This window comes from Athalia rosae, chromosome 2, assembly GCF_917208135.1.
Source record: "Athalia rosae chromosome 2, iyAthRosa1.1, whole genome shotgun sequence".
NCBI lineage: Eukaryota > Metazoa > Arthropoda > Insecta > Hymenoptera > Athaliidae > Athalia > Athalia rosae.
Window position 1 is genome coordinate 29,929,823 of NC_064027.1, and position 24,154 is coordinate 29,953,976.

General features: G+C 46.1%; 2 protein-coding genes across 5 annotated transcripts in view; one reads left to right on the plus strand and one right to left on the minus strand.

The window, feature by feature from the left end:
• LOC105688488 (26S proteasome non-ATPase regulatory subunit 1) overlaps window positions 1–15,179 on the plus strand; it is a 35,835-nt gene extending 20,656 nt beyond the window's left edge. For both annotated transcript variants that reach the window (XM_020853779.2, XM_012404854.3), the window contains exons 11-14: window positions 12,962–13,296; window positions 13,398–13,750; window positions 14,111–14,510; window positions 14,750–15,179. In XM_020853779.2, the coding sequence (XP_020709438.2) occupies window positions 12,962–13,296; window positions 13,398–13,750; window positions 14,111–14,510; window positions 14,750–14,820 (1,159 nt within the window). In that variant the 3' untranslated portion in view covers window positions 14,821–15,179. The remainder of the gene's footprint in view (window positions 1–12,961; window positions 13,297–13,397; window positions 13,751–14,110; window positions 14,511–14,749) is intronic.
• The window catches only part of LOC110117141 (5-hydroxytryptamine receptor 2A), a 31,799-nt gene continuing 10,777 nt past the window's right edge, over window positions 3,133–24,154 (minus strand). For 2 of the 3 annotated variants that reach the window (XM_048650999.1, XM_048650998.1), the window contains 4 exons: window positions 17,741–17,973; window positions 12,492–12,708; window positions 10,906–11,332; window positions 3,133–7,266 (listed from right to left, as the gene is read on the minus strand). In XM_048650999.1, the coding sequence (XP_048506956.1) occupies window positions 6,159–7,266; window positions 10,906–11,332; window positions 12,492–12,708; window positions 17,741–17,973 (1,985 nt within the window). In that variant the 3' untranslated portion in view covers window positions 3,133–6,158. The remainder of the gene's footprint in view (window positions 7,267–10,905; window positions 11,333–12,491; window positions 12,709–17,740; window positions 17,974–24,154) is intronic. The other variant, XM_048651000.1, reaches the window with a different exon arrangement.

Below are 24,154 nucleotides of genomic sequence, written 5' to 3' on the forward strand. Positions count from 1 at the left end.
TCGGTTTTTTTTGCGTCCATCGAGTTCCGATGCGGAATTCCCTTTTTTCGTTTCTCCGCTATCCGCGCAGTACGCGAATTCCGACGGTTTCGTGATTCGGGTTCTTCCGCTGTTTGACAAAAAAAAATAAAAAAAATGTAGTTTCATCCAAAAGCGCGGACTTCTCAGCTCCGACTTCGTACCGGGCCGTGCGGCGTGTGCGTTCGTTACGAACAAAAATAGCGCTCGACGAATAAAAGCCACCCCTTGTGCAGAGAATCACTCCTCGGTGAATCGCTATCACGCCTCCTTCTTCGCTCTTCCTTTTACTTTTTTTTTTTCTCGTTTTTCTCCGTTCCGTTCCGTTTCGTTCTCGCGAGTTGCTTATTTTGTTGGGCTAGCGCTGGTTAGGCTTTGAAAAGTCACCCACTATAAGAAGATTAGAGTATTATTATTGTACATATAGGGTAGGAGGTACGTTATAAGTATAGCGGTAGCTCCGGTCGCCCTCGTCTGCTCGCCGCTATAATACATCATACAATAAACCAACCTGTCAGACAGATATAGACCACGTCTCTCTCTCTCCCTCTCCCTCTCTCTCCTCTTCTCACTTTCTCTCTCGGTTTCGTGGTCAATTTCGCGAGTTCGAATCCTACAGCCCAGCCGGCGTTCTAACGTAAGATTATTAACTCTGACGTAGAAAATACTCTTCTTTGAGTCATCGTCCAAAAACGCGTGAGGTACGAGGAGAAATTTTCCTCGACGTGTTTTTCCCCTTTCTCTGCTACGACTTTCTCTCTCTCGCATCTCCCTCTCATTTTGGCGGGTAAAAACTCGGCGAAAAATTGAACGTACGCGCGGACGATGAATATCGTGGAATTTTTTTTTTGCCATCTTCTTCGTCGGTATTCGACGTCCCCCCGCGTTTTTGCGACGACGTTTTAAACGGGTGAAAATAACGGAGAGCTTCCGATCCTAAACCGAAAAACCTATAAATGTTGCGTCGCTCTCGGAAACCGAGAGAAAGAGAAAATACGAATTACTTAGTTATTTTTTCATCGGTGTACTTAATTCTGTTTGAATTTATAATTTAGATCGATAAGAATTATCCGGCGCGTGCCCGAGGATCAGGGTTTGCCGAGGCTTGTTCTAATTTGTAATAAATCGAATCGAATATCGCGAGAGCCACCGCTCTTGCTCTGGGGTGCGAAAAGTATGCGAGGTGCCCGGCTAACGTAGCTAACCACCTCACGGTACGTATAGCTGTATATACCCGTTATACAGTGCTGGGTTATTATATCCATGTCGCCTTTCGTTCGCATAAATTTCAAGTTATAATTCCAGGTATAATTATATCACGGTAGATTAGCATTTCAATCAGAATATACCGACGTTGAATTCTGACGTTTTCCTTTTACTTCTTTTCTTATTTCCCGTTTCACTGCGATGTAATCCTGTTTTATAACGTATATATATATACACCTGAAAGTCAAAGAGTTACGTGCTCTACTTCGCACCGAAAACTAAAAATTATCCGAATCAAATCGCACTCGCGCAAGAATAGGTATGTTCGTTCGTTTTGCTGCGAAAAAAGTGACGAAATTCGGAAACCGGAGTCTCGTAACTTGGCAAACATTGCGTCCGTAACGCGACGATACTCGAGAGCGAATGTGAGATTCGGTTGCGGTAGACAACGGTTACGGAAAAATCTCGACTCTAAACAGGAAGTCGCATTAGCGCAATTCGTGCTTTTGGTTAAAAAAAAAAAAAAAAAAACAATCCCGCTGTAATACGCGTTACGTAGGTATGTTCTCGAGTGGTGCTTTTTTCTCGTTCTTCGCACATTAATTATATCGCCCAACTCCGCCTCAGCTGCAGCTCCATTCTCCTTCCATCGTAACGAACAAATGACGCTTTTATTTCTTGAATTTTTCCTCGGTCCTCGTTGTTTTTCATTTCGTACTTTGTTCCGCTTTCGGTAGCCGGTACCCGTACTTTCCTTTTTCCAGTATCGTTCCGTTCCATCGGTATTACATTCCCCATACGTATACCTATACCCGCGGTTCATCCCTTGTACGCATACCCTCGTATTATCCTCGTAATTTTTCTTTATTTTATTCGCTACGAAATGTTTTCTTCTTCCATTTCGCGTGCTTTCTTGTTTTGTCTCCTGCAGCGTTCGCTCTTGTTATTATTTTGTCTTGGATCCCCGGCTCTCTCTCTTCATTTGTCTCATATCGTAGTTAATTACACCACCCCCCCCCCTCCTTCCCTTCCATAATCTACGTTACTCGTCTATTTCTCTTCGGTCCGCGCCCCACGGTACCCCCACCTCTTCTATTTTTCCCCCTACTATCTCTCTCCTCGTTATTTTTCCTATCGCTCGCTGCAGAGAGAAGAAATATATACCGGGGCGTACGTTTCTTTATTTTCTTTAAATATTCTTTGCCGCCCTCGAGATCCCGAGCAATTTAATATCGACACCGACGTTCACCGCGTCGCGCGGAGTGCCGGGATCCGCTGCACCCTTATAAAAATTCCGCGCTACACCCCGCCGTCGTCAATCGGATATCGTAAAATATTATATAATATACACCCGATATATATATATCTGATTTCAAAACTGCCACGGCCCATCGGAATCAGCGACCCCTTCTAACCCTTTTAGACCTCCGACCCCTCGATATTGTTTCAAACTTTATTCGTCGTCTTTTTTTCTCCCTCTTATTATTTTTTTTTTTCTTCGCATTTTCATTCTTTTTCCACCTCCTCCGGCTCCGTACGATTTCTTTTCTCGCCCGCGATAAGAGTTGAAAAGTTTTTCTTCTTAATTTCTTTTTTTTGACTACTTATTAATTTTTTAAATTTTCAATTCCAACGGATATAACGACGATGGAATGAGGTGAAAATAATAAAAAAAAAAAAACAAAAAGAAAAAGAAATGGGAATGGGAATGGGAATAATCCCGAGATCGGAGTTTGAAAGAGGAGAAAAACAAGGGTATTCGCTTTGAGATACAAAGAAGCCAATCGAAGAGAAATGGGGATGAAATAGTAAAGTTTACGTTACCTCGCGAATCGCATCTGGTGCGGATCCGTCGCGTGGCAGGATAATAACGAAAAGTTTGAGTTGAGAAAAGAAGAAATTACCCTATTATTTTGTTACATGTATTTCACTTTATTTGCATACGTATATATCCATATATGTTTCTTTGTCATTTTCTTCATCCGCTACACATATTGCACGTTGGATTCCTATACCTACGCAATACATATACATATACGTATACGTATCGGACAACCTCATCGTATCATATTTTTATTTATGTACATCGAATATTCACTTATTTACGTACGTAGGTATGCCATGTACAGGTACATTCACTATTGATATTCGTATTTTATGTATAGGTATGTACAATTATCTTATTATCTCGTTCTCGTGTACAAAGTAGGTATGTTCGTCGTTCTTCTCATTCGTAATTCTCACGCTCCCTATTTTTATGACTTTGTTCTCTTATTTATGTATTTTTACTTTTGTTTTTTTTTGTTCTTTTTTTTTTTATCGGTTTAATTAAGCGTACTTGTCTCCCCGTTCCCGCGAGCGCGATCGCTTAAATTTCTGCTATTTTTTTTTTTTAGTTTTTCTTCAACTTTTTTCCACTATAACGGTTACGATTTTGATTAATATTATGTCATCGTTTTTTTCTAGTTATCTAACCTAACCTACGGATACACGTATTCGTTTTCGCTCGTCTGCGTTACACGATTACCGATACACACGTCCGTACATACGTAATAATTATATGTACAACCTTATTCGGTATAAATGTAACAATAAATTTGAAAATGGATTTTTATTTATTTTTCTTTTTTCGTCAAATTGCACGTGTAGTCGAGTGGCGAAATGGAATCATTTCAGTTCGCGATTAAAATGAAACATCATCGCCGCTTTTCTACGTCGTCCGCACACAAAATGCAGAAGTCCATCGCGTCGTCCGATTTGATCGATCGGATTCAATTGTCTTCTCGTTAATTTTTTCTTCCGATTTTCGAAACGAAAAATTCCTTCGCGGTAATTGTAAACGATTCTATTTCCTTACCATTTCATACGTACGATTTAGTTTGTTGTATTTTATAGTTTTTTTTAACAGATTAAATATTTATACAGCGAGGCCGTATTATAGCTCGTTGAATTTTCCGACCCGGTATACAACGGATACATTAACACTGTTCAGGGATGATTGCACGTCACATTGTTTTCCACGGAATAATTAAGGGAGTGGGATATACACGGGGTTGGGAAATTTCTACGCGTGTATCTGTACGTTGGTGTATGCACAGGTCGCTGAAAGCCAATTTCTATACATAACTACGAGTTCGGTACGGGTGGTGGTTTATCCAACGGTAGCAGAAACAGCAGCAGCCGGTATAGCTTTTTGCATTTATGCTCGCGTCGAGTACGACGGATGTGTTTCCGAAATACACGCGCACCCCTGTATCTCGTTTATTTTCTACACACGCACACACACAGTTCTCCGGCGGAGTTTCTTTGAAGTTGTACAGAGACTAATGTACTATATATTGGATATTTCGCTTTATATATCACATATTTTAGGTATATGTATTACATTCCGTAAGTATAATAGCTGCTGGATGTGCCGACGCCCCGGCGCTTGTTATCTTTGCGTTGAAACCAGCCATTCAAATCTAGAAGGCAACTCGACCGAAACGCCGTTTTCTCATTTTCTCTCTTCGCATTCCGAAGAACGTCGCGAAGGAAAAATGAACGACCGAATTTCCAAATACTCGAATTCGTATCGTCGTCGTGTTCAACGCGGAACGGCAACGGTCAAATTTTTCTCACAATTTTCCCCACGACAATTTGCATAACGTATACGTGCCACGAACTGTGGTCAGTCCCACGTGTCTTCCTGCGTCTACTTTTTCATTCACGTTCGCTCTCGTGGTCCGAAGTCTCTTCCTATTTGTTTATTTCATTAAGTTTATTTTAGCACCTCGAGATTCATTGAAATGCAAGGTATTTTCACCGTCCACCGCTTCGTTTTTTTTTTTTTTTTTGTACAATTTAGTAACTCCTCCCCCCATGGTAACGAGTACAAGAGCAACGAAATCTCACAGCGAATAACGTCGCCGCGTGATTTTTCCAAATCGAACGCATAACGGAATCGCGACAATTTGTCGGAAGGAATGAAAAAATGTCCGTACCAATAACCGGGAGAAATCAGCAATCGCGGTAACATCAATATTGTAGTAGTAAATGAACTATAAAGAACTCAAACATTCTTTCGTCTATGCGGTAATATTTATTCATGACGCCTGTACACATATTTACAGCCATGACTATAAAATCAGCGAGCGCGCAGCGCCGTGGAATTTAAAAGAGAAAAACTACGAATATAGCCGTCGACGTAACAATGGTATTTAAGTAAGTAAGAATTGAACGCGTTGAAGCATTTCAACCGTACTTTATGTATCCTTTTTTTCCGGTGTGTTCTTCCCAACTCCGAACGTTCTCTTCCATATATTGCTCTTTCTCCGCAGCTTTCTAGTGCACAATTTAAACGCCCATTGTAGGTTTTAGTATTGTACCATCTACCGCTACACCCTCACCACCGCCACCACCCTCACCGCCACCCTCACCTCCACCACCGAGACCATCGACTCTCGGTGCCGCTGCACACTCGCAGGATTTATTATACACCGTATAGCCTTCCTCGACGCGGACGTCGCATTATTTTACAACGGGGTCGGTCGTGCCCGTTAAATTTCAAAAGCTAAGGGTGCAAACCGCTGCCGCCGCCTTCCTCCATTTTATTCCATTCTCCTTTTTTCTTATAATTTCCTTTATTTTTTACCCGTATTGTTTTCGGTACCTAGGCTCCAACGGGATAAGCATTTCGGCTACACTTGTACGCCCCTTCGAGGGCGGCGTCGCAACGACGACGGTCATCGAACGTTGTCGCGCCTTCATTTATTTTCACTCGAAAATTTTTACACTCTCATTTCGCCCGAGTATCTTATTATTTACTCGTTTATTCCGCTCGTTTTTCTCCCTCGGAGACCGAGCTCGTCGAAAGAGAGAAAACTGTGGAATCGCTAAACCGTGCTTTCAGCGGCGTCCCTGACGCTGGTCTTGGGTCGTCGCTTCGGCAAAGCCTATCTGGCCGGTCGCCAAGTTTGGTTCCTGTACCGACACAACAACACCTTTTTGAACGCCTGTCTGAATACCTTGTTAAAAATTGTGTAGAATATCGGGTTGACCATCGAGCTGGCGTAGCCCAACCACGTGACCAGATCGAATATCTTGTGATTGATGCGCTTCTCGCAGTCCGGACATACCGCCGGTACCAAGTTCAGTACGAAAAACGGCGCCCACAGTATGACGAAGGTGAAAAAAACGACGCCCAACACCTTCGTGGCCTTTTGCTCCAAACGAATGATCCTGCCGTGTCGAGAACTGTTCCTCGACACTACGCTGCTCGTCCTCGAGTGATGGGTTCTCACCGGACCCGCGTACCTCCACAGGCACGGCGACGAGGTGTTCGTGCTTTTTGCCGCGACGTTCGCCGCTGCCCCGTTGTTGTGGGCACGCATCGTCGCCGCCCTCCTCAACGGGGTCGGGCATCGCGGCGGGGCGAGCAGCGTTTTTGTGCTGCCCATGCTCGAGCCTCTCCTGCCGCCGCGCCACGTTACCACCGATCCGCTGACGTCGAAACTTTTTACTTCCTGGAGGCGAGGGGACCGACCGAGCAGACCCATGTCGTGATTCTTGCCGATCGGTTTCAGGGTGTCGCTGGAAACTATTATAACTTCCGTGGAGGGGCGCGGTATCGACACTTTTTCCGACGACTCGCCGAAGTAAGGACACGTGCACGGCGGAGGGAGCGGCAGGGGGGTTTCGCCCTCCGTTATTTTTTCCCTATCCTCGACGCACGACGACGCGGAACGCCCGTTCGTTTTGACGTTTCCAATTTTCTCCCGCGCTCGGTGCGCCGCGGCGTTCGTCGATTGTTGCGGGCTCTCGAGGGCGTTCGAAGGGCTTCGTGACCTCGGCGACGATCCGGCGAACGACATTACCTCGTGGAAACTCGCCGCCCTTTTGCGGACAACCTTCTTCTCGACCGCGTTGTTCATTCGGCTGAGGTGCGCCTCGTTGTAGGTCGACGCTCTCCGCCGCTGCTTCCGCCAGGACGGGGGCGGGCTCGAGCGCTCCTCCGATCCCATCGCCAGGCTGGACGCGCTGCTCGTCAGACTCGCGTCGAACCTTTTGGGAAATTTTTGAACAGGATTAGAGACGGATTCGACCGAGTTCGTTGCTTTTTCGTCTTTTTCGCGGTGGGGTGGGGTGGGGTGGGGGGGCCATTATTACTTCGGGAGAGTTAAATCGTCGAAAGAGGAGAAGAAAATGGGGAATCAGGGGGCGCGGACGGGTCGGAATCGGTAGGTCGAAGAGCTCTTTGCCGCTCGATGGGTTTGTCTATCTCGAGTTTCACGTCACCCTTGAGCCTTTGGTCAATAAAATACCTCGGCCGAACATCGGGAGTCTAGTATCCAATATGGTCACATAATCAAACACCGAAACCTCTCTTTCAATTCGCCGTCCCCCCACCTCCCCTCCCCCTCCCCCTTCCCCCCGGGTCGATGTCGGGAAAAATAAAACAAGATTCTATCTCCAGTTTCATCGGCACTCGAGAGCGATATTTGCCGACCTCGACGACGAGGCGACGTAAGATGATAAAATTTTCTTTCTCGCCGTCGGTGTGAAACAAAAAGAAAAAAAAATGAAAAATAAAGAAATAAAGCAAATATCCGATAACCGGCTAATCGTCGAGCCGGGGGTGGTTTTCCATTCTTCCTTACATCGATTTATCTTTATGTTTCCATTCTTTCGGGATTAAAAGGTCGAACGATTTCCGGAATATCTTTATCCCGCGAGGTACATCGAATCCTCGTTACGAGCTATACGCCCTCGCCTCTTTATTCGTGCGCACATTTCGGGCGTTCCGAGGAAAAATGAGAGGCTGAACCGATTCCGAAGATATCAGGAAGAGGGAAAGGAAGCGAGATCTCTTCGAAAACCTGGAAGGAAGAGACGAAAGATAAAAGAAAAATGAACGTAAAAACGGATGAAAAGAAAGAAAAAAAAAAAAAAAAACCAAACCAACAATTCACGTTAAAATAAATCTTCCTTCTTTTTCTCTTTCTGCGGGGTAGCTGCTGCGGCACTCGACAACGAAGACTTATACTCGCGTAAATCATCCCTTATTTCTCATACCTGTATTAACACTCGAGAAATTTGACGAGTGCGCGCGGGTCGCCTCGGCGAAAGATATACACGCCTCGTGTTTCGGGCTAAAAATTGGATGAAAAATAATCTCTCGACGACGATGGTGAAAAGTGGTAGCGGGCGAGAATCGAGAAAAAAGATCGACGCGTTCGGAGCGGAAAACTTGAAGCTCGGCGACCGGATTCGAGCGCGAAAACTACAGAAATTGCGCCAGAGAGGGAGGAGGGGGGGGATGTTCGATCGAGGACGCCGTCGTCGAATGTACGCCCGAAATGACCCGCGCCGATCTACGAATGTTTACCCCGTGTCAACAACGAATATATCGCGCGAAATTCGAGGCTTCTGTCCCGACAGCGCGTGGCTAGTTAAATCGAGTACATACATAGAGCTGTAGATACACCCTTCGCGAACACGCTGGCTCAAACTCGGATGCATAAAATCCGCGTGTAAATAAACGAACAGAACGCCCGAAGCGAAGGGAATCCGACAACCGGTCGCCGGGTGACAGTTTTTATGAAAAATCGAATGGATGAAAAAAAAGTTTCGCCCTGACCGGTCGAAAATTCCCGAGGCGTTACGAACGGCGTTTGACCGGATGCCGTAGCTGCGAAAATAAAACAGTTCGCTGTAATTTTCATTTTCTTCCACTTTATTTAGTTGTTTTTTTTTTTTTTTTTTTTCTTCACTTCGAAAACGGCGATGAATAACTCGAAAAACTTTTCGTGCCACGTTCGTACTCGAGGGGAAAAAGTGAGAAGAAAAGAAGGAAAACACTCGGAACGGAGGCTTTTTTTTTTTTCGTGCGACCTTTATTCGGGCGTTACGAACTTTCTTTGCATTTTTAATCTCGATGGTCTGTTTATCCCGCGGGGGAAAATCTCAAATTTAAGGTGGAGAGAACTTTTTATATTCGACGTCCTCGTAGACCGATGACGAAAATTTGTTCGATCGGATAGAAGGACGTTCGGCGCTATTTTTTTTCCGAACAAGAGGGCAAACCGGTGAAAGGTATTGCAAAAGTTGGCCGAGAGGGGATAAGACCGAGGAGGGTAATACGGAGGTAGGGAAGGAGGGGAAAAGTCCTGAGAAAAGTAAAGAGAAAGCTCGGAAACTCATAACGGTTCTACCTGAAAAGGGAGAATTACTCACGACTTTTCGCGGAGGTTAAAATTTCCCCTAGGGTATCACTAGGCACCGGATCTCGCACTGTTTATTATAATTCTGAAACGAGTTCTTCAACTTCGTGTACCTATGTACTTGGAAGCCACTAGCTTCGCGTGTACTTCTACGCAAATTACAAATTGCGAATGTTCCCAAAGTTTATTTGAAAAATCCTCACCCCGTAGAAAACGCGGATGGAAATGTACGTTGCGTTCAAAGACGTCGAATTTCGTTCAAACCCGAATGAGAAACTTCAGAAAAAACAAATCCGTTTCAATTAAATTTACTCGTCCGTCGATCGAACGCGGTTGGTGAGTTTTCGAGCGAACCGTGCCTATTATGGATGTTACGTATTTCGCGTATCATAGCCACGCTGTGATACGTGTACTCGAATTTTCGATACGACGACGCACATCACCTACAGGTACGCCCGGGTTACGCGAAATCTGCAGACTATATGAGATTTATACGCTAAAGTAGAGGAGTTTCGACCGAAATCCTAAACCTAAACCTACCTAAACTTCGCCTAATCCTTCCAAATCCTACCAAGACACGATCAGGATCACCGCAAGGGCTTTACTCCCGCTAACATTTTAGTGCATTATAATTATTTGCCGACTAGTCTTCCGCCAATAACGGGTAATTCGCATCGCTCTTTCCTACCCTCTGAACGCTATCGTTCCGAATGGACGCCGGGCGGTTTTTTATTTTTATTTTCAGTTTCAGTTTTTTTTTTCTTTCTTCCGCGAGTTCACCTAGCCCTACGATTATGCCTGCACAGCGGTGGAAATAAATTATGCCCGGGTTTCTCTTTATTCGTCTTCGGCGGATTCTCTTCCACCTTTTTTTTTTCCTCCTTCTTTGTACTCCGAACGAAATGATTACTCGACGAGTCAAGATTTATAGAGGGTAATTTTGACTGGGGAGGAAAGAATTACCGATGCCGCGGGACGAGATGAAAATAAGGTATATTTAAGATGAGCCGAGATAAACGGAGACGACGTTTAAACCACAATATTATTACCTATTCAAAACCTCGAGGTTCCTCTCACGTCGAGACTTTTAAGGATTAAAAGATTCCTCTTGCCCAAGGTCACCCACCCCCCCTTTTCCCCTCAATCCCGTCCCTTCGTAACTTTCACCCTCTGTATTTTTATTGTCATTGCGATTGTCGTTCTTTCTTTTCGGGTTTTTTCTTTTTACTTCGAATTTTTTGCCCACCCGGCACGTGGAGGGGAGAGATAACGTTAATCAAAATGCCATTACTCCGCCCGGGGCCGCCCAATTATCATTAACCCTTGAAAAGTAAACACGGAAAAGCTGAAAATCTTTGTATAAAGTGCGCGGAGTTTGATCGAGAGTCAGAAATATCTTTGAAATTTGAGACCCGCTTTCGGAAATAAGGTACCTCGTGAAAAATGAGCGAACGTAAAACCCACGTGATTCATATCTCACCCGTTTCTGAAGCTGCACCGATGCAGGGAATGATGGTGTTGTTGTTGTTGTTGTTGTTGTTGTTGTTGCTGTAATTGATGGCCGGTTGATTTAGTGGTAACGGCAGAGGGTGCGTTTTGAGTGGGATTTGTCATTCCCTCAAGCCCCCTGGAAAGCTTTAGCATTTCGGCACCGAAGGCGTGTAACGCCGACATGGCGGAGGGGGGCGGTTCGCTTTCCGGAAGCCATAGTTCGTGTGTGTCGAGGGTCGTAAGCTCCGTGTCCGTCGAAGCACCGGAAGTATGCTGGGGAGTTCCCGCGCACCCCATTCCGCTGCCTCCTCCTCCGCCGCTGCCTCCTCTCCCGCCTATTCCGCTTCCGCCGCTCCCGCTGCCCCCTTCCCCCTTGTTCATCAGCAATCGTCTCCACGTACACCTTCTCTCGAGACCTGCGCCGACACAAAGAAAAACGCGTTCACCAATGATCTCGAAAATTTCGAGATTTTTTCACGCAACGCCTTCGGATTTTAGCAATCAATTATCGACTCCGATTCGCGTTAATCTCTCTCTCTATTTTCTCCATCTCATATTTTTCGCATGCGTTCGTGTAAATTATATTGTTTGTTTTTTTTGGGTTTGTTGTACTCAATTCTGGACGTTCGCCGTCCCCGCGCAGCCTCTCCGGCACGGGGATGAGGTGAGGAGTCTGTGTTTCTGTGTGTACCGTGCTTTGTGACTTTGTGTAGAAAAGTAATTGGTATTCCGTGGAAAACGGCAGGCCGATCGGGACTCGATCCTTTTCGCTCTTCCTCCTCTTTCTCTTCTTCTTCCATTCCGGTGGCGATCTATTTCCTGCGCGAAATTCAATTCGTCATTCGCTCGGATTGAAATTTCGGACGCACGGTTTAGATTTTACCAAGGTATTCGCGTTGCAACTAATCCATTTCTCGCCCTGGAATGCTCTTCTCGCGGACACGGTTAAAAATCCCGCAAACGATAACGACGACGACGATGATTGTTATTAACTCGCGGAAGTGGAGCGCGTGGGTGGCGAAGGTCGGGGAAGATTAATGAATTAATACTCGACCGAACTCCGGGCATATTTTGCCATAGGTAAGGCAAATTTCGTCCGTGGGTTCTGCAGCCCGGCTTTCGCATACCCGCCGCCCCAACTAATACCACGATCCAACATCTGCAACAACGGCGGATCGTCTTACCTATACGACAACGACATAACTAACCCACCTAATTGAGATTAATTGACTACGTCAAGTTATATTAACATCTGCAGAAATCTGCGGGGGAGGCAGGCTCGCGGGTATTTCGAAAGGGTTGAACTTCCGACTACCGAAACCTCCTCTTCCAGCTATATCGACTTTCCAGAACTTGGATATAGATGCGCGCGTATCGGTCTTCGGCTCTCGCGATTCATCGGGGCATTTTTGATCCGGCCCGGCAATTGCGAGGAATCTAGCGACGGAAATGTCGTTGGGAATTTTTCGTTTATTTATTTTTTGATCACCGCGAATCCTCCGCGCGACAGGGTCGGTTTTTCGAAATTTCAATTGTCAAGGTTAGTGTACAGCTGACTACGAGGTATACACTAACCTCCTACAGGTGTGCCCTGAGGCCCACCCAACCACCCTGAAGACCAACCTGCTCCGCCTCCGATGTTCTGACGTTGTTCCGCCAGCAGACGAACCGTGAGAGCGTAAGTTAGGAGCATCACTCCCAGTGGGATGTAGAAGGATACTATACTCCCGATTAGCTTGTAGAGAGGGTCGGGAATCTGACAGGAACCGTTCACCAGTACCGAATTGTCGTCCTGAAACAAGAAACGAACGACACCGATCGATTAGAAACTGACCAAGGTTAACGGTTTTTATTTGTCGCGCGTTCGAATCCGCCCTCGAGACGACCCTCGTCTCGATGACTTCACTCCACTCACAAGTGCAATTCCTTTTTCATCCGCATTATTTTATCCAACGGGGGAGGTCGTCGTAGTAACGTCGCCAAGAATCATCAAGGCTCCTTTATCGGCGCACCGATTTCAATGACCTTCGATTTTTCATTTCCAGAACCCCCGAGCAATGTCCGAGCGTAGTTTCTTTGTTGGCCGAGAGTTACAACCCCCACGTTCGTTACGGGGCAGCGATGGCTTTGGGAATAGCCTGCGCGGGCACCGGACTGAAGGAGGCGATCGCTCTGCTGGACCCGATGACCAATGACCCGGTGAATTTCGTGCGACAAGGGGCTTTGATAGCGTCCGCCATGATTCTGATACAGCAGACGGAGGCCACTTGCCCGAGAGTCAAGGATTTCCGCGCTCTTTACGCCAAAGTTGTCGTCGACAAACACGAGGACGTGATGGCGAAATTCGGGGCGATTCTCGCCCAGGGAATCATCGACGCGGGTAAACGAAATACGCGAGGCGATTGCATCGACGAAGAGAAATCGAATCGAATCTTTCGTCTCTAAAATTTTTAAATTTTCGATGCTATCTCCGATTTTCAGGTGGTCGCAACGTGACCGTTTCCCTCCAATCGAGAACCGGGCACACGAACATGTTGGCCGTAGTCGGCGCCCTGGTGTTCACTCAGTACTGGTACTGGTTCCCCTTGGCTCATTGTTTGGCCCTGGCGTTCACCCCGACTTGCCTGATAGCCCTCAACGCGCAATTGAAAATGCCGAAGCTCGAAATACGATCGAACGCGCGGCCGAGCGTCTACGCTTATCCGGCACCGCTCGAAGAAAAAAAGAGGGAAGAGAGAGAGAAGGTCACCACAGCCGTACTCAGCATAGCCGCGAGGGCCAGACGTCGCGAATCCGAGAGACGGGCGAGGGATTCGCACGAAAAAATGGAGGTGGTAAGTGCTGCGCCATTTTCCTTCGTCACTTCAATTTTTTTGATCTCAGGATCGTTCGCCGACACGACTAGAGTTCCCTAGCTCGTTCTTCGTCCGGATCAACTCTGACGTTGAGCGAATTCCGCGTCGCGTTCCCCACGCCGTCAATCAACGATCTAGCGAGAGACTCCGACTCCTCGTCGACTCCGGAGATTGTCATCGCTCCGCCCTGTTAATTTTACCGCAAATCCGTACGGGGAGTGATCGTCGGCTGACGCGATACGAAAACTACGGAGCATTCCCCTCCCCTCCCCCCCCCCCCCCCCCCCCGATAAGGATTGAAAGCAGTAACGATATCGTGAATTTTTACATACTCCGCAGGATCCTTCGACTTCCGACGCGGTAACCACCCCCAAGCAATCGGTCGAGGTGAAAGAGGAGAAGAAGAAGACGGATAAAGAGGAGAAAAAGAACGCCGCCGCCGCCGCCGCCGCCGCCGCCGCTGGTAGCAGTAAGCAGGATACGGACGCGGAGAAGGTCACCGGCGACAAGGATAAGGAGACTGACAAAGACAAAGAGAAGGAAAAGGAGAAGAAGGAGCCGGAACCCACGTTCGAGATCCTTCAAAATCCGGCGCGAATTCTTCGGCAACAATTGAAATTGATTTCTTTGGTATCCGGAAGCCAGTACGCTCCGGTGAAGGACGTCGGGATCGGCGGTATCGTTATGGTCAAACACATCAAGGCCGACGCCGAAGAAGAACTCGTCGAACCTGTTGCCGGTAAGTTTCATCGCCATTTTTCCATTCGTATGAATTTTTTATGCCTCGCATCGGACTCTCGTATCCCGAGTTCGAGCGTTGAAAGTAAAACGTGGATGCGAAAAATAAGAACCAGAAGGGAGGAACGATGTCGGTGAGGATACGTTAAAAAGACTCGACCGAAAGAGCAAAAACGAGCAAAAACAAAAAAAAAAAAAGTACAGAACGTCGGCGTCTTATTTAATCTTCTCTGCGTTTAGCTTTCGGTCCTAAGCCGGACGAAGAAAAGGAAGCCGAAGCTCCGGAGCCCTTCGAATACACCGAGGATTGAAAGAAGAAACGAAATATTCAACGGTAAGAAAAACCTTGAAAAAAATAAGAGTAATCAAGAAATAGCAAAACGTTTAATTTTCTCCCCAAAATACGACGACTTCGTTTCCAACACGCAGGTTTTCTGTTTTACGATCACCATTTTTTTACGAAATAATAGCGTTCACCTTTTTTCTGTTTTTCCTCATCGTACGAATAAATTTCTCGCTGCATATAATTTTCGTCGCAACGAAACTGTCGCTTTGACCAGCGTATCGTGCACCGATATAAACCTGAAGCGATTTCTCTGTATCCGCCTATAAAATGCACCCGTATGTAATCGTATTAATTTTAATGAATAACATATATCACTGATAATAATACCGGCGTCTCTCCCAAATCTTTATCTCCAGATTATCGCCATCCTCGCTCCTACGGCGATCAAGTTGATTGAATCGATTAAGAATTACCGCCAAACAAAAATCCCCAAAAACAATACAACCGTTCGTCACTCGACTTTCACAGATGCGATCAATGGGAAAAAAAAAGAAAAAAAAAAAAACAATGATCGTATCAACGAAGTCGCAATTATTTCGTCGAATTTCTGTATTTTTACTCGACTGTGCGCCGTCGTCGTTATTTTTGGAAAAACGACTCGCTGCAGCGAAGAAAGAAAAAAAAAAAAAATGATAATCAAATATCGCAGGTAAGTCGTACGAATATTATCGAAAATTATCAATAAGCATCGATTTACGTACGCAAAGGAAACGGACGGATTCACGGATGGATTTCAAGTACAATTCCACGGTCCGAACAGTTATTACCCCGCGTACATACATATACGGCGTATACTTATAACAGTTGTACCATAGATTCGCCAACATTGAATTTAACGACAACACAATGGCCAGCGTTCCGAAACTGACCTCACCCACCCTTTGTGTAACACCGTCTACCCACTATGTATGTATATTAGGATATGTAGCGCGTATAGCGCGTACCTGTACGTGTATACACACCACCTTGTACGTATACGTATACCACCTGGGTTATATCCGTTGAAACGAGTCAAGCGTTGCACGGTTTAAACTGCACACATCAATTATTATTGCGGTCTGTTTCTATGCACGCGATCGTTGTGTTTCGAATACATGCACGTAACGTGTACCTCAGCGTGTACGTCGTACCAAGGTACGGGTACACACCTTTGCGGATGCGTGTACGCCACATGCAAATATACTGCATAATTCGTCGCTTATTCGATACAATTGCAGCGCGCAGAGATGATGATAATTTCAGATGACAACGCCGTTTTTCGTTTTGCATGTTTTACTTCAAATTTTGAGAAAACGTATATTAATTTCATTGATAATTGTTTTCGGTATCCAGAATAAATCCTGCAAACACCGACGTACGTACAATACGAGTGACGTGGTCTCTGCGGAACCTCGTCGAGTTTTTCACGCATGGAATACCCCGTATACGTATGTATGTATGTATGTATATAATATGCACGCGCGTATCCACGAAGAATTATTACCGCCGCGGAGCTTCCTGTACGCGGAATGAAATTATAAAAAGGGATCGAAAAAAACGAGAACAGAATTAAAATGTCGGTAAATAGAGAGAGGGAGAGAGAGAGAGAAAAAAAAAGAGGAGATTAAGAACGTCGACGACGGAGTCGCGTAGGACGAAAGCAGCAGCCAACTGCGGTGTACGGTACAAGTACGAAGGTTTTGTCGTAAAATAATTATCGCTACACTCGAATGTTGTATCGGTGTCTCGAGGGATGCGAGAACGAAACTGGGAGGACGAATTAGACGATGACGTTGTACCATATAGTAGGTACGTTATACTGCACGGTACACCGGTGTCTCTCTGTATCGCGTCTTGTCCGACTTGCTGCCTGCATCGGGCGGTTGGCTGCCTGGGCTCTCTACAGCCTTAATCACGTTTTCTCGAAGCAACTCTTCAATTCCGATAATTAAAAATTCTAACCTTTGATGCGAGCCGCGCACGGCGAGCCTGAGGGAGAAGAGGGAGCCGGGAAGAGACGAAGAGGGGGAGGGGGAGGAGGGGGAGAGAGGGAGAGAGAGAGATAGAGAGACGACGATTCTCGACGTGGAAAACGCCCAGGGTGGCAGAAAAGGGAAAGATCGCCGGAGGTTGACGGAATTGAGTTTCTTTTAACGGACTTTGAACTTAAAATTGCAATTTATTTATACCTATACGTAATATGCGGGTATATACCACTCCATTCCTCCCTCCCTCGCAAATTTTTTTATTCCCATGTACATTTCCGCCATGGAATATTCGATTATTATACAACGCGACTGTAATTTTCCATCGATACGGTATATCGTCGTGTACGCGTACACCGGGCGCGTGTAACAACGCACCTGTAATAATACCGTACCGTACCGCGGGGGCCGAGTCGCAAAATCGCTGACAAAATAGAAAACGAGAAGAAGCCCGCCGAATGTAAGAACGGTAATAAAAAAAAAAAAAAAAAGCAACGAAAACTGAATTTTTACACGGACGTGCAACGGTTATACGGGAGCGCGTAGCCATTTTGCCGGGTCCATATATAATATGGCAGAGAAACATCGTTATCGCGGTCCCTGGGGCAATTAGGAAACTGTCCTCCAGTCTCCGTCATATTATATATTAATAATACGTATACAGGTATAGGTACACACGCACAGATGCCTCGGCTCGGAAGAGGTGAATTATTGTTAGAGTTTTTTTTTTTTCGCACGATTAGGATACAGCCGTACCGCCTATGCTTGCGTCGCGTTCGCTGGCTATCAATTCATACATTTCTACCCGATTGTCTTCTGCGTCGGTCCAGGTGTCGAATTCACCCCTTGTACCGTTATCTCGTGGGATTTAAAATAAACGGTGTGCAGCGTATGTGTAAAATAGTTGTACGCGTCACATACCTTCGAGTACATGAGGCTCAACGGAAGACTCATGGCGATGCTCAGTAGCCACACGAATATTATTTTCAATATGACGCGTCTCTTCGTTTTATTCCTGCCGAATTTCATGGGATAGCGAAGGCTGAGGTATCGGTCGACCGATATCGTGCAGAGATGCATTATACTGGCCGTGCAAAGGAGGACGTCGAAACAGATCCATACCAAGCAGTAGACCGCCGGTAGCGGGAAGTAGCCTGGAATCAGAAAAGGAATGAAAAGAAATTATGCGAAACATAATTTATCAACCCGTCGGAATTACACCGTCAAACAATATATCCGATGATACAATCACGATTTGCATATAGAATACGACGCGTGTACGGTGTGAGCTGATCCTTTTTTCTTTGTCACGGGGGGTGTGTGTGTATATATCGAGTCTTTTCCACGTTGTCGCGATAACGGTGTGTCTCGTATCTTAATTGACAAAAAAACAATATGTGCTCATGCAAATTTCGAAACGGCGACAACACGTGTGCGGCGCAAAGTTGGGGCCCGCTGTACGATTTATCTACACCCGTGAGGTGGTGTGCGGTCCGTACCATAGAGACGTATGTGTATACGCGTACGCGGAATGAAGAACCGAAAGCTTTTAAAATGCAAATTGTTTCACCGAACATCAATCACTGCAACGGAGTATCGCGGAGGTGGAATAACGACGATGCCTTCCTCCGGTCTGTTGTCTCAGGTGCAAATCATTTTACACCCCCTGTCATCCCTCTGCCTCCCTTTGTATTTCGGTCAATTGATACGTTTTTTTTTTTTTCGTTCTTTTCGTTTTTTTTTCTTCGGATATAATTAGCGGTTACGAAAATCTCGACACAGGTCATCGGGTAGAGGGAGGTTCCGATCGTTTGAAGAAAATCGTCATTTTGGGGCGCAACGGAAGGCCAATTGCAGCATAAATACAATGATACGCGGAATGAGGGCGCGGAAAAGGACGCGAGGTCTTGGCGTCGCGTGCGTCGGTGGGGCGGTGCGTGGTCAGAGTTTAAAGTTCTGCGTGACGTATTCGAAAGGATAAGAGCGAATGGGTGGTGGATGGTACGCCGGAGAGAGAGAGAGAAAAAGAGGGAGAACGGGGGGAGGGAGGGAGGAATGCAGGGAAGAGGAGAGGGTTAATTTGCTGCGGTGTTTAAATTAAGAGAGAAAGTGTGCGTGACGCGAGTCCGTACTATACTTTCGAGGGGGTGGAGGGTAGGGTAGGGTAGGTAGATGGTAAGGGGTTATCCGTGAAAGTGACGGGATCTACTTAATTACCTTTTTCCTCGACTTTAAATTACGTTCGAGTTGAATATGGTACGTGTACGAATTGTATCATACACCTACGCCGCAACCCAGATATTAATATCGCGGCTGTGTGACTGGGTACCCGTACTCATTTTTTAATACCTGTGTAAGGTAAGAACTAATTTAACTTGTTCGCGATCCGCGTCCTTTTTTTCATCGGTTCGATAGATCAAACATAGATATTACGATAAATCGAATAATTTCAACTTCGAAATCAGACACCCTTTACATCCGGACTCGTAAGCCTCGTTTGATAAATGAAAGAAAAACACAAAAAAAGAATATCTACTTACGCAGATATTCGTGTATCGCACGGATATAATCTCATCACGCGATCCAATTTTAGCGAAAAAAAAAACAGCAAAATATTATACGACATTACGGTATAACCGGGTATACAATTCATTTGTGGAAGCTTTTTGTTTCTCATTTACATTAAATTTCTTAATTTCGAAGAACGGACGAACATTAACCACATCGCACGAACCGTACAGGTGAACAAGGTGAAGAAATGTTTCGACGAAAGACATTCTCGGTGAGAAAATGTGGAAGAACGAAGAGTTTTCGGTAAATGGGGCATCCGATAGATTTGACACGAGTAACGAGAAAAGAAAATATTAAAAATGAACACGAACGCGCGCGTGAGAGAAAAAAATCAACGTATCCTTGACGTAGAATTGAAAGCCAACGTACGGTTCGTCGGGTATAATAGAATGCCATATAGAATACATACGTGTACGTATACGTATATATAGAATCGGCAAAAAAGCGCGCTTCTCGATTAAAAGTCACGATAGATACCCACTGTATTTCCTACGGTATACCTATACGCGCGTGGATGAGGAATAGGGCGAAATCGAGAGGGAAATTCATCGCTTCTCCTTCCTTATTCTCGCTTCGTACTTTTTTCGATTTTTTTTTTTCACCTTTTTTTTTTTCCTCTACCCATTTTATCCATTTCACTTGACTCTCTGACTCGGAGCACACTACCGCGCTACGTGTGTGCGTCGAGTACAAAGATCTCGACGTTCCGGCGCGTCATTTTCTATCCTGCGGAGATCTTTTCATAGATCGTCGTTGGTTTTTTTTTTTTTTTTTCCCCCCCCATCCGTTTTTCCTCATTTTACGAGTGATACGAGATACCTGCGTATGGAAGAAAAATCCGAAGAATTATCACCCGCGCGTTTATATCCGCGGGTTGATCGAATTTCTTCAATTTCGTAAAGCGCTTTCGAAAATTAATCCACGTGACATTTTTTATCCCGGTTTCAACGGGTGATTAAAATAGAATGAGAACAAAAGATAATGAAATTGATACGCAGAAAGAATTAATTGAGTATAGTTTCGGTCGACTTCGAGGAATCGATACGAGGAGAAAATTGAACCAAAAACTCGCGAGGGATGATACGAACAAAAAAAAACAAAAAAAAAAAACAACCAGCGGTAGAAATAAAAGTAACAAGTTTTCGCCGATCAAAATATCGCTTGCCGAAGTCGAGGATCGAGATTGGTCAAAAGATTTGGGGAGGGCGATGAAGCGGCATTGATTGTCGTCGATTGCGGCTCTAGGGATTGTAGATAGGAGAAAGAAAAAAAAGTAAAGGGGGATAAGGAAGTACCTCGGGAGTAGGATACGTGCGGGAGGAGAGAGAAGGAAGAGAAGCGGAGAGAGAGGTATGAAAAAGCGGTTGAAAATCCGGAGCCGTGACACAGACTTCGGGGGTAGCGGCGAAAGTAGACCGAACGAGCTCCGGGGTTCCCATCGGGTGCGCGCGGGGAATTAATTAGCTTAGATTCATTCGCGGGAAAAACGATCGATTCTCTCTCTCTCCCCCACCCCCCCTGCGACCTCGGCTCCGTCAACTTCGCGGAGAGCTTGCGAAATGTTGGCGAACTCGCGGGGGACACGCTCGCCTAACCGTGTCGAGATTCCCCCGGTATAATCCATTATTTCACCCCTTTTTGCTACCTGTGACGCCGCCCGCCGATCGGGGGTCGGCTTGGCTCACGTTCAAAGCGATGCACGGCTCGATACGTTGCAACGGAATCCGATGAAATCGTTCCACGATTCGCCAATTTATACCCGCGCGTCTAAAGGGAAATTCGCGGAAGTGAGAACCGCGTCATTTTTTCATCGGACCCGCCCCCCGCTCCCCTCGTCCACGACGAGGACGTAATCTCGTTCACCAGTGACAACTATTAACCCGAAGGTTGCGGAGGAAGTATAAGGGAATTAAGCTGCGAGACGCGCGACGGTCAACTCGGATAGAGCTTCGCGTGATATGAAGCGAAACTGTCGCGTCCCTACGACAACCTCGGTGACCGGCGAAACCTACGTGGACTCGCCGCGTGCGGGAATCGCGCTCGTCTCTCTCTCGACGCGTTGACGAGGGTTACTCCTGCGGAACGTGAACGCGTCAAGCAAAACCCACCTGAGATATCCACCTTTCGTTTCGCGAAACCGACCTCTTCCGCGAATACGAACGTTTCGCGATTCCGTACGAGTGCGGTAAAACTACCCTTTTAGCGAGAAAAGTTATCATCGCGATGATCAACCCTAGAGTCGAAATAATTATAGAGTTACTTTTGACTCGCTTGAGAGAATTCCTCAAATTTTCGACTTTATTTCCGTCTCGGAAGAACGAATTTTCTTCGATTCCCTTTTCAAACGACGGACCCGATCCGATCCGACTTGAATGATATGATCAAGTTTTGACGCGAGTAATATTCGAATCGGACGTCGACGGAGGTATAAAATTTTTCAAATTGAAAAACTCGACGACCGTAACGTATCTATCTTTCCCCTGTACAGATTTCCTGAGGGATCGCGGTCCGGCCTATGGCCATTTGATTCATCGCTAAAAAATCCCGGGGGAACCACCTGATGCGCCACCCTCGAAATTCAATTTTATTTTCCCTCGTGTTTCTCCCTTTCCTTTTTCTCCGACATATTTTATCGGAAAAATAAGCCCGCCCCATCGGACGCACGTAGAAGTACCCACCTATCCAACGGTGGCTAAATCGCAGACAGTAGTTGACACGCTTTGATTAAATAATCAATTTCCTCTGTCCGCGCGTTATTGGCTCTCCGTCATTAAATATCGTTGTTATCGTTGCTGTTTAAAGGAAATCAATTTCACACGTTATGTAGCCCGCCTACGTTCCACGTAGAACGGTCTCCCCCCTCCCCCCCTCCCCCGCACACAACGACGCCGCGGACGACCTGTTGATTGAATACATAACGTAAATAACGCGTCGCCGTGAGATTTTCGAGGGAATTTTCACGTCGACTCGACGCGTGTCGACGCAACGCACGATTCGCCCCGATCCTATGTATCACGTTTCGTTCTACGATACGTCGTTGTTGTTAACTTGTCGTTAGTTTTGTAAAAAAGAAAAAGGTTATTCCATCGAAGACTTCCGACGGGAATCTTGACGGAAGAGAGGGAGAGGGAGGAAACGAGAGAAGAGTGAATTCGAACGAGTAACGTTGGTGTCTTATCCTAACGTCGTCATCGTGTACAGGCGCGAAACATCGCGTACACGACGGAGTTTCGATATTTTTTCTCAACTCATAAAAACTCAATGAATAATGTTATCGTCGCGTCCACACCTGCGACTGCGTTTCGTTTTCGTTCCTCGCCGAAAAAAGCTCGACGTAAAAGTTTTCGAACGAATTATGGAATGAGAAAAGAAACGCGTATAAATAAATTAAAAAAAAAAAGAAGAAAAGAAAAACCAGAGCAGACGCGGATATCGATCTGAAAAACTGAATTCGATACGTATAATACGTGTACGTCGATACATATTTTTGCGCGTCCGTATTTAGGGTGACTCGGTCGTGACGTGGGGTTCAAACTTTTCCCCAAGTCGAATTTATCAACGGGCACCGTTCAAGGAAAGCCGATAATACGATATACGGGATACGCGACTGACTTATACGCACGCCGTACCTTTACCTACGTTGTTTCTTGTTTCTCTTTTTCTTTTATCGCACGACTCTCGGAGCCACACCCCGCTCGATGCCTTCGCTACCGCGAGAATTTTTTATTTTTCCAAAAAAAAAAAGAAAAAAATCTTTGTTTCCCCGCGGCGGAGACGTCGCGGCGAGTTTGTCGAAATTTTCGAAACTCACCCCGTACGACGAAGGCATGCGTACGATTCGGGGCGATATACTTACATGGAGAGGAGAGCGGAAACGGCGGTATATATAATATACAGCAGAAGGGACCGACGGATTTCGGTTTGTCCGAGGGGACGACGGGCTGGAAGGAGGAAGAGTCGAGGGCGAGGACCCGGGCTCAGGGGTGGAGAGGGGGAAGAGCGGAACGCCAACTTTGAAAGGGAGGTACTTACGTCCCCGTACGTTCCTACCCGCTACACCAACGTGCGACCCATCTACCTGGTACCCCTTGAAATGGAAGTTTTACACCGAACTGAGATAACTAATTCACGCACTTCCTTCTCCAGACACCGCGCGAACGCCGCAAAGTATATTATTACAACGATATAATAACTCTGAATTGAAACGGAGTGCGTTGCGTGTGGATAATTATCCTTGTCAATAATCCGTCCGAGTCGTCTCGATGAAATATTCAAATCGACGTCGTTTCGTCGCGCGTTTCAATTAGGACTCGCCGTGCCGTAACGGGGTAACGAAGCGGAGTCTACTGGAATAAGATATTATTCGTCGTTTGCACAACGATTGATTTTAATCCACCTTGTTTCATTTAGTTTCTTTCTTATCGTTTTTTCATTCCACTCATTTTCCCAGTTCCCAGTCCTCTGACCATCCTTCCGAAGCCCGCAGCTTCCCGGAGACGGTCGGACCTCGGGATCGTCCGACTCGGCGGCACGTTTCTACGACCTCGTCAAATATTTTTCTCTCGCTCTTCTCCCCGAAAGCGTCGCCTGGTGTTTCCGAAAAGTTTTTCGCCGCACAGCCACACCGTTCGCGGGGCGTCCCGTTCCGCGTTCGACGACGTGAGCCGGCGAAAATGAAAAAGGTCGAATTCCTCGTTCGAAAGGCGACACCCCGTACGCCCGGGTGTCTACGAAACCCGGCAAAAAGAAGCCCCGGCTATAGTT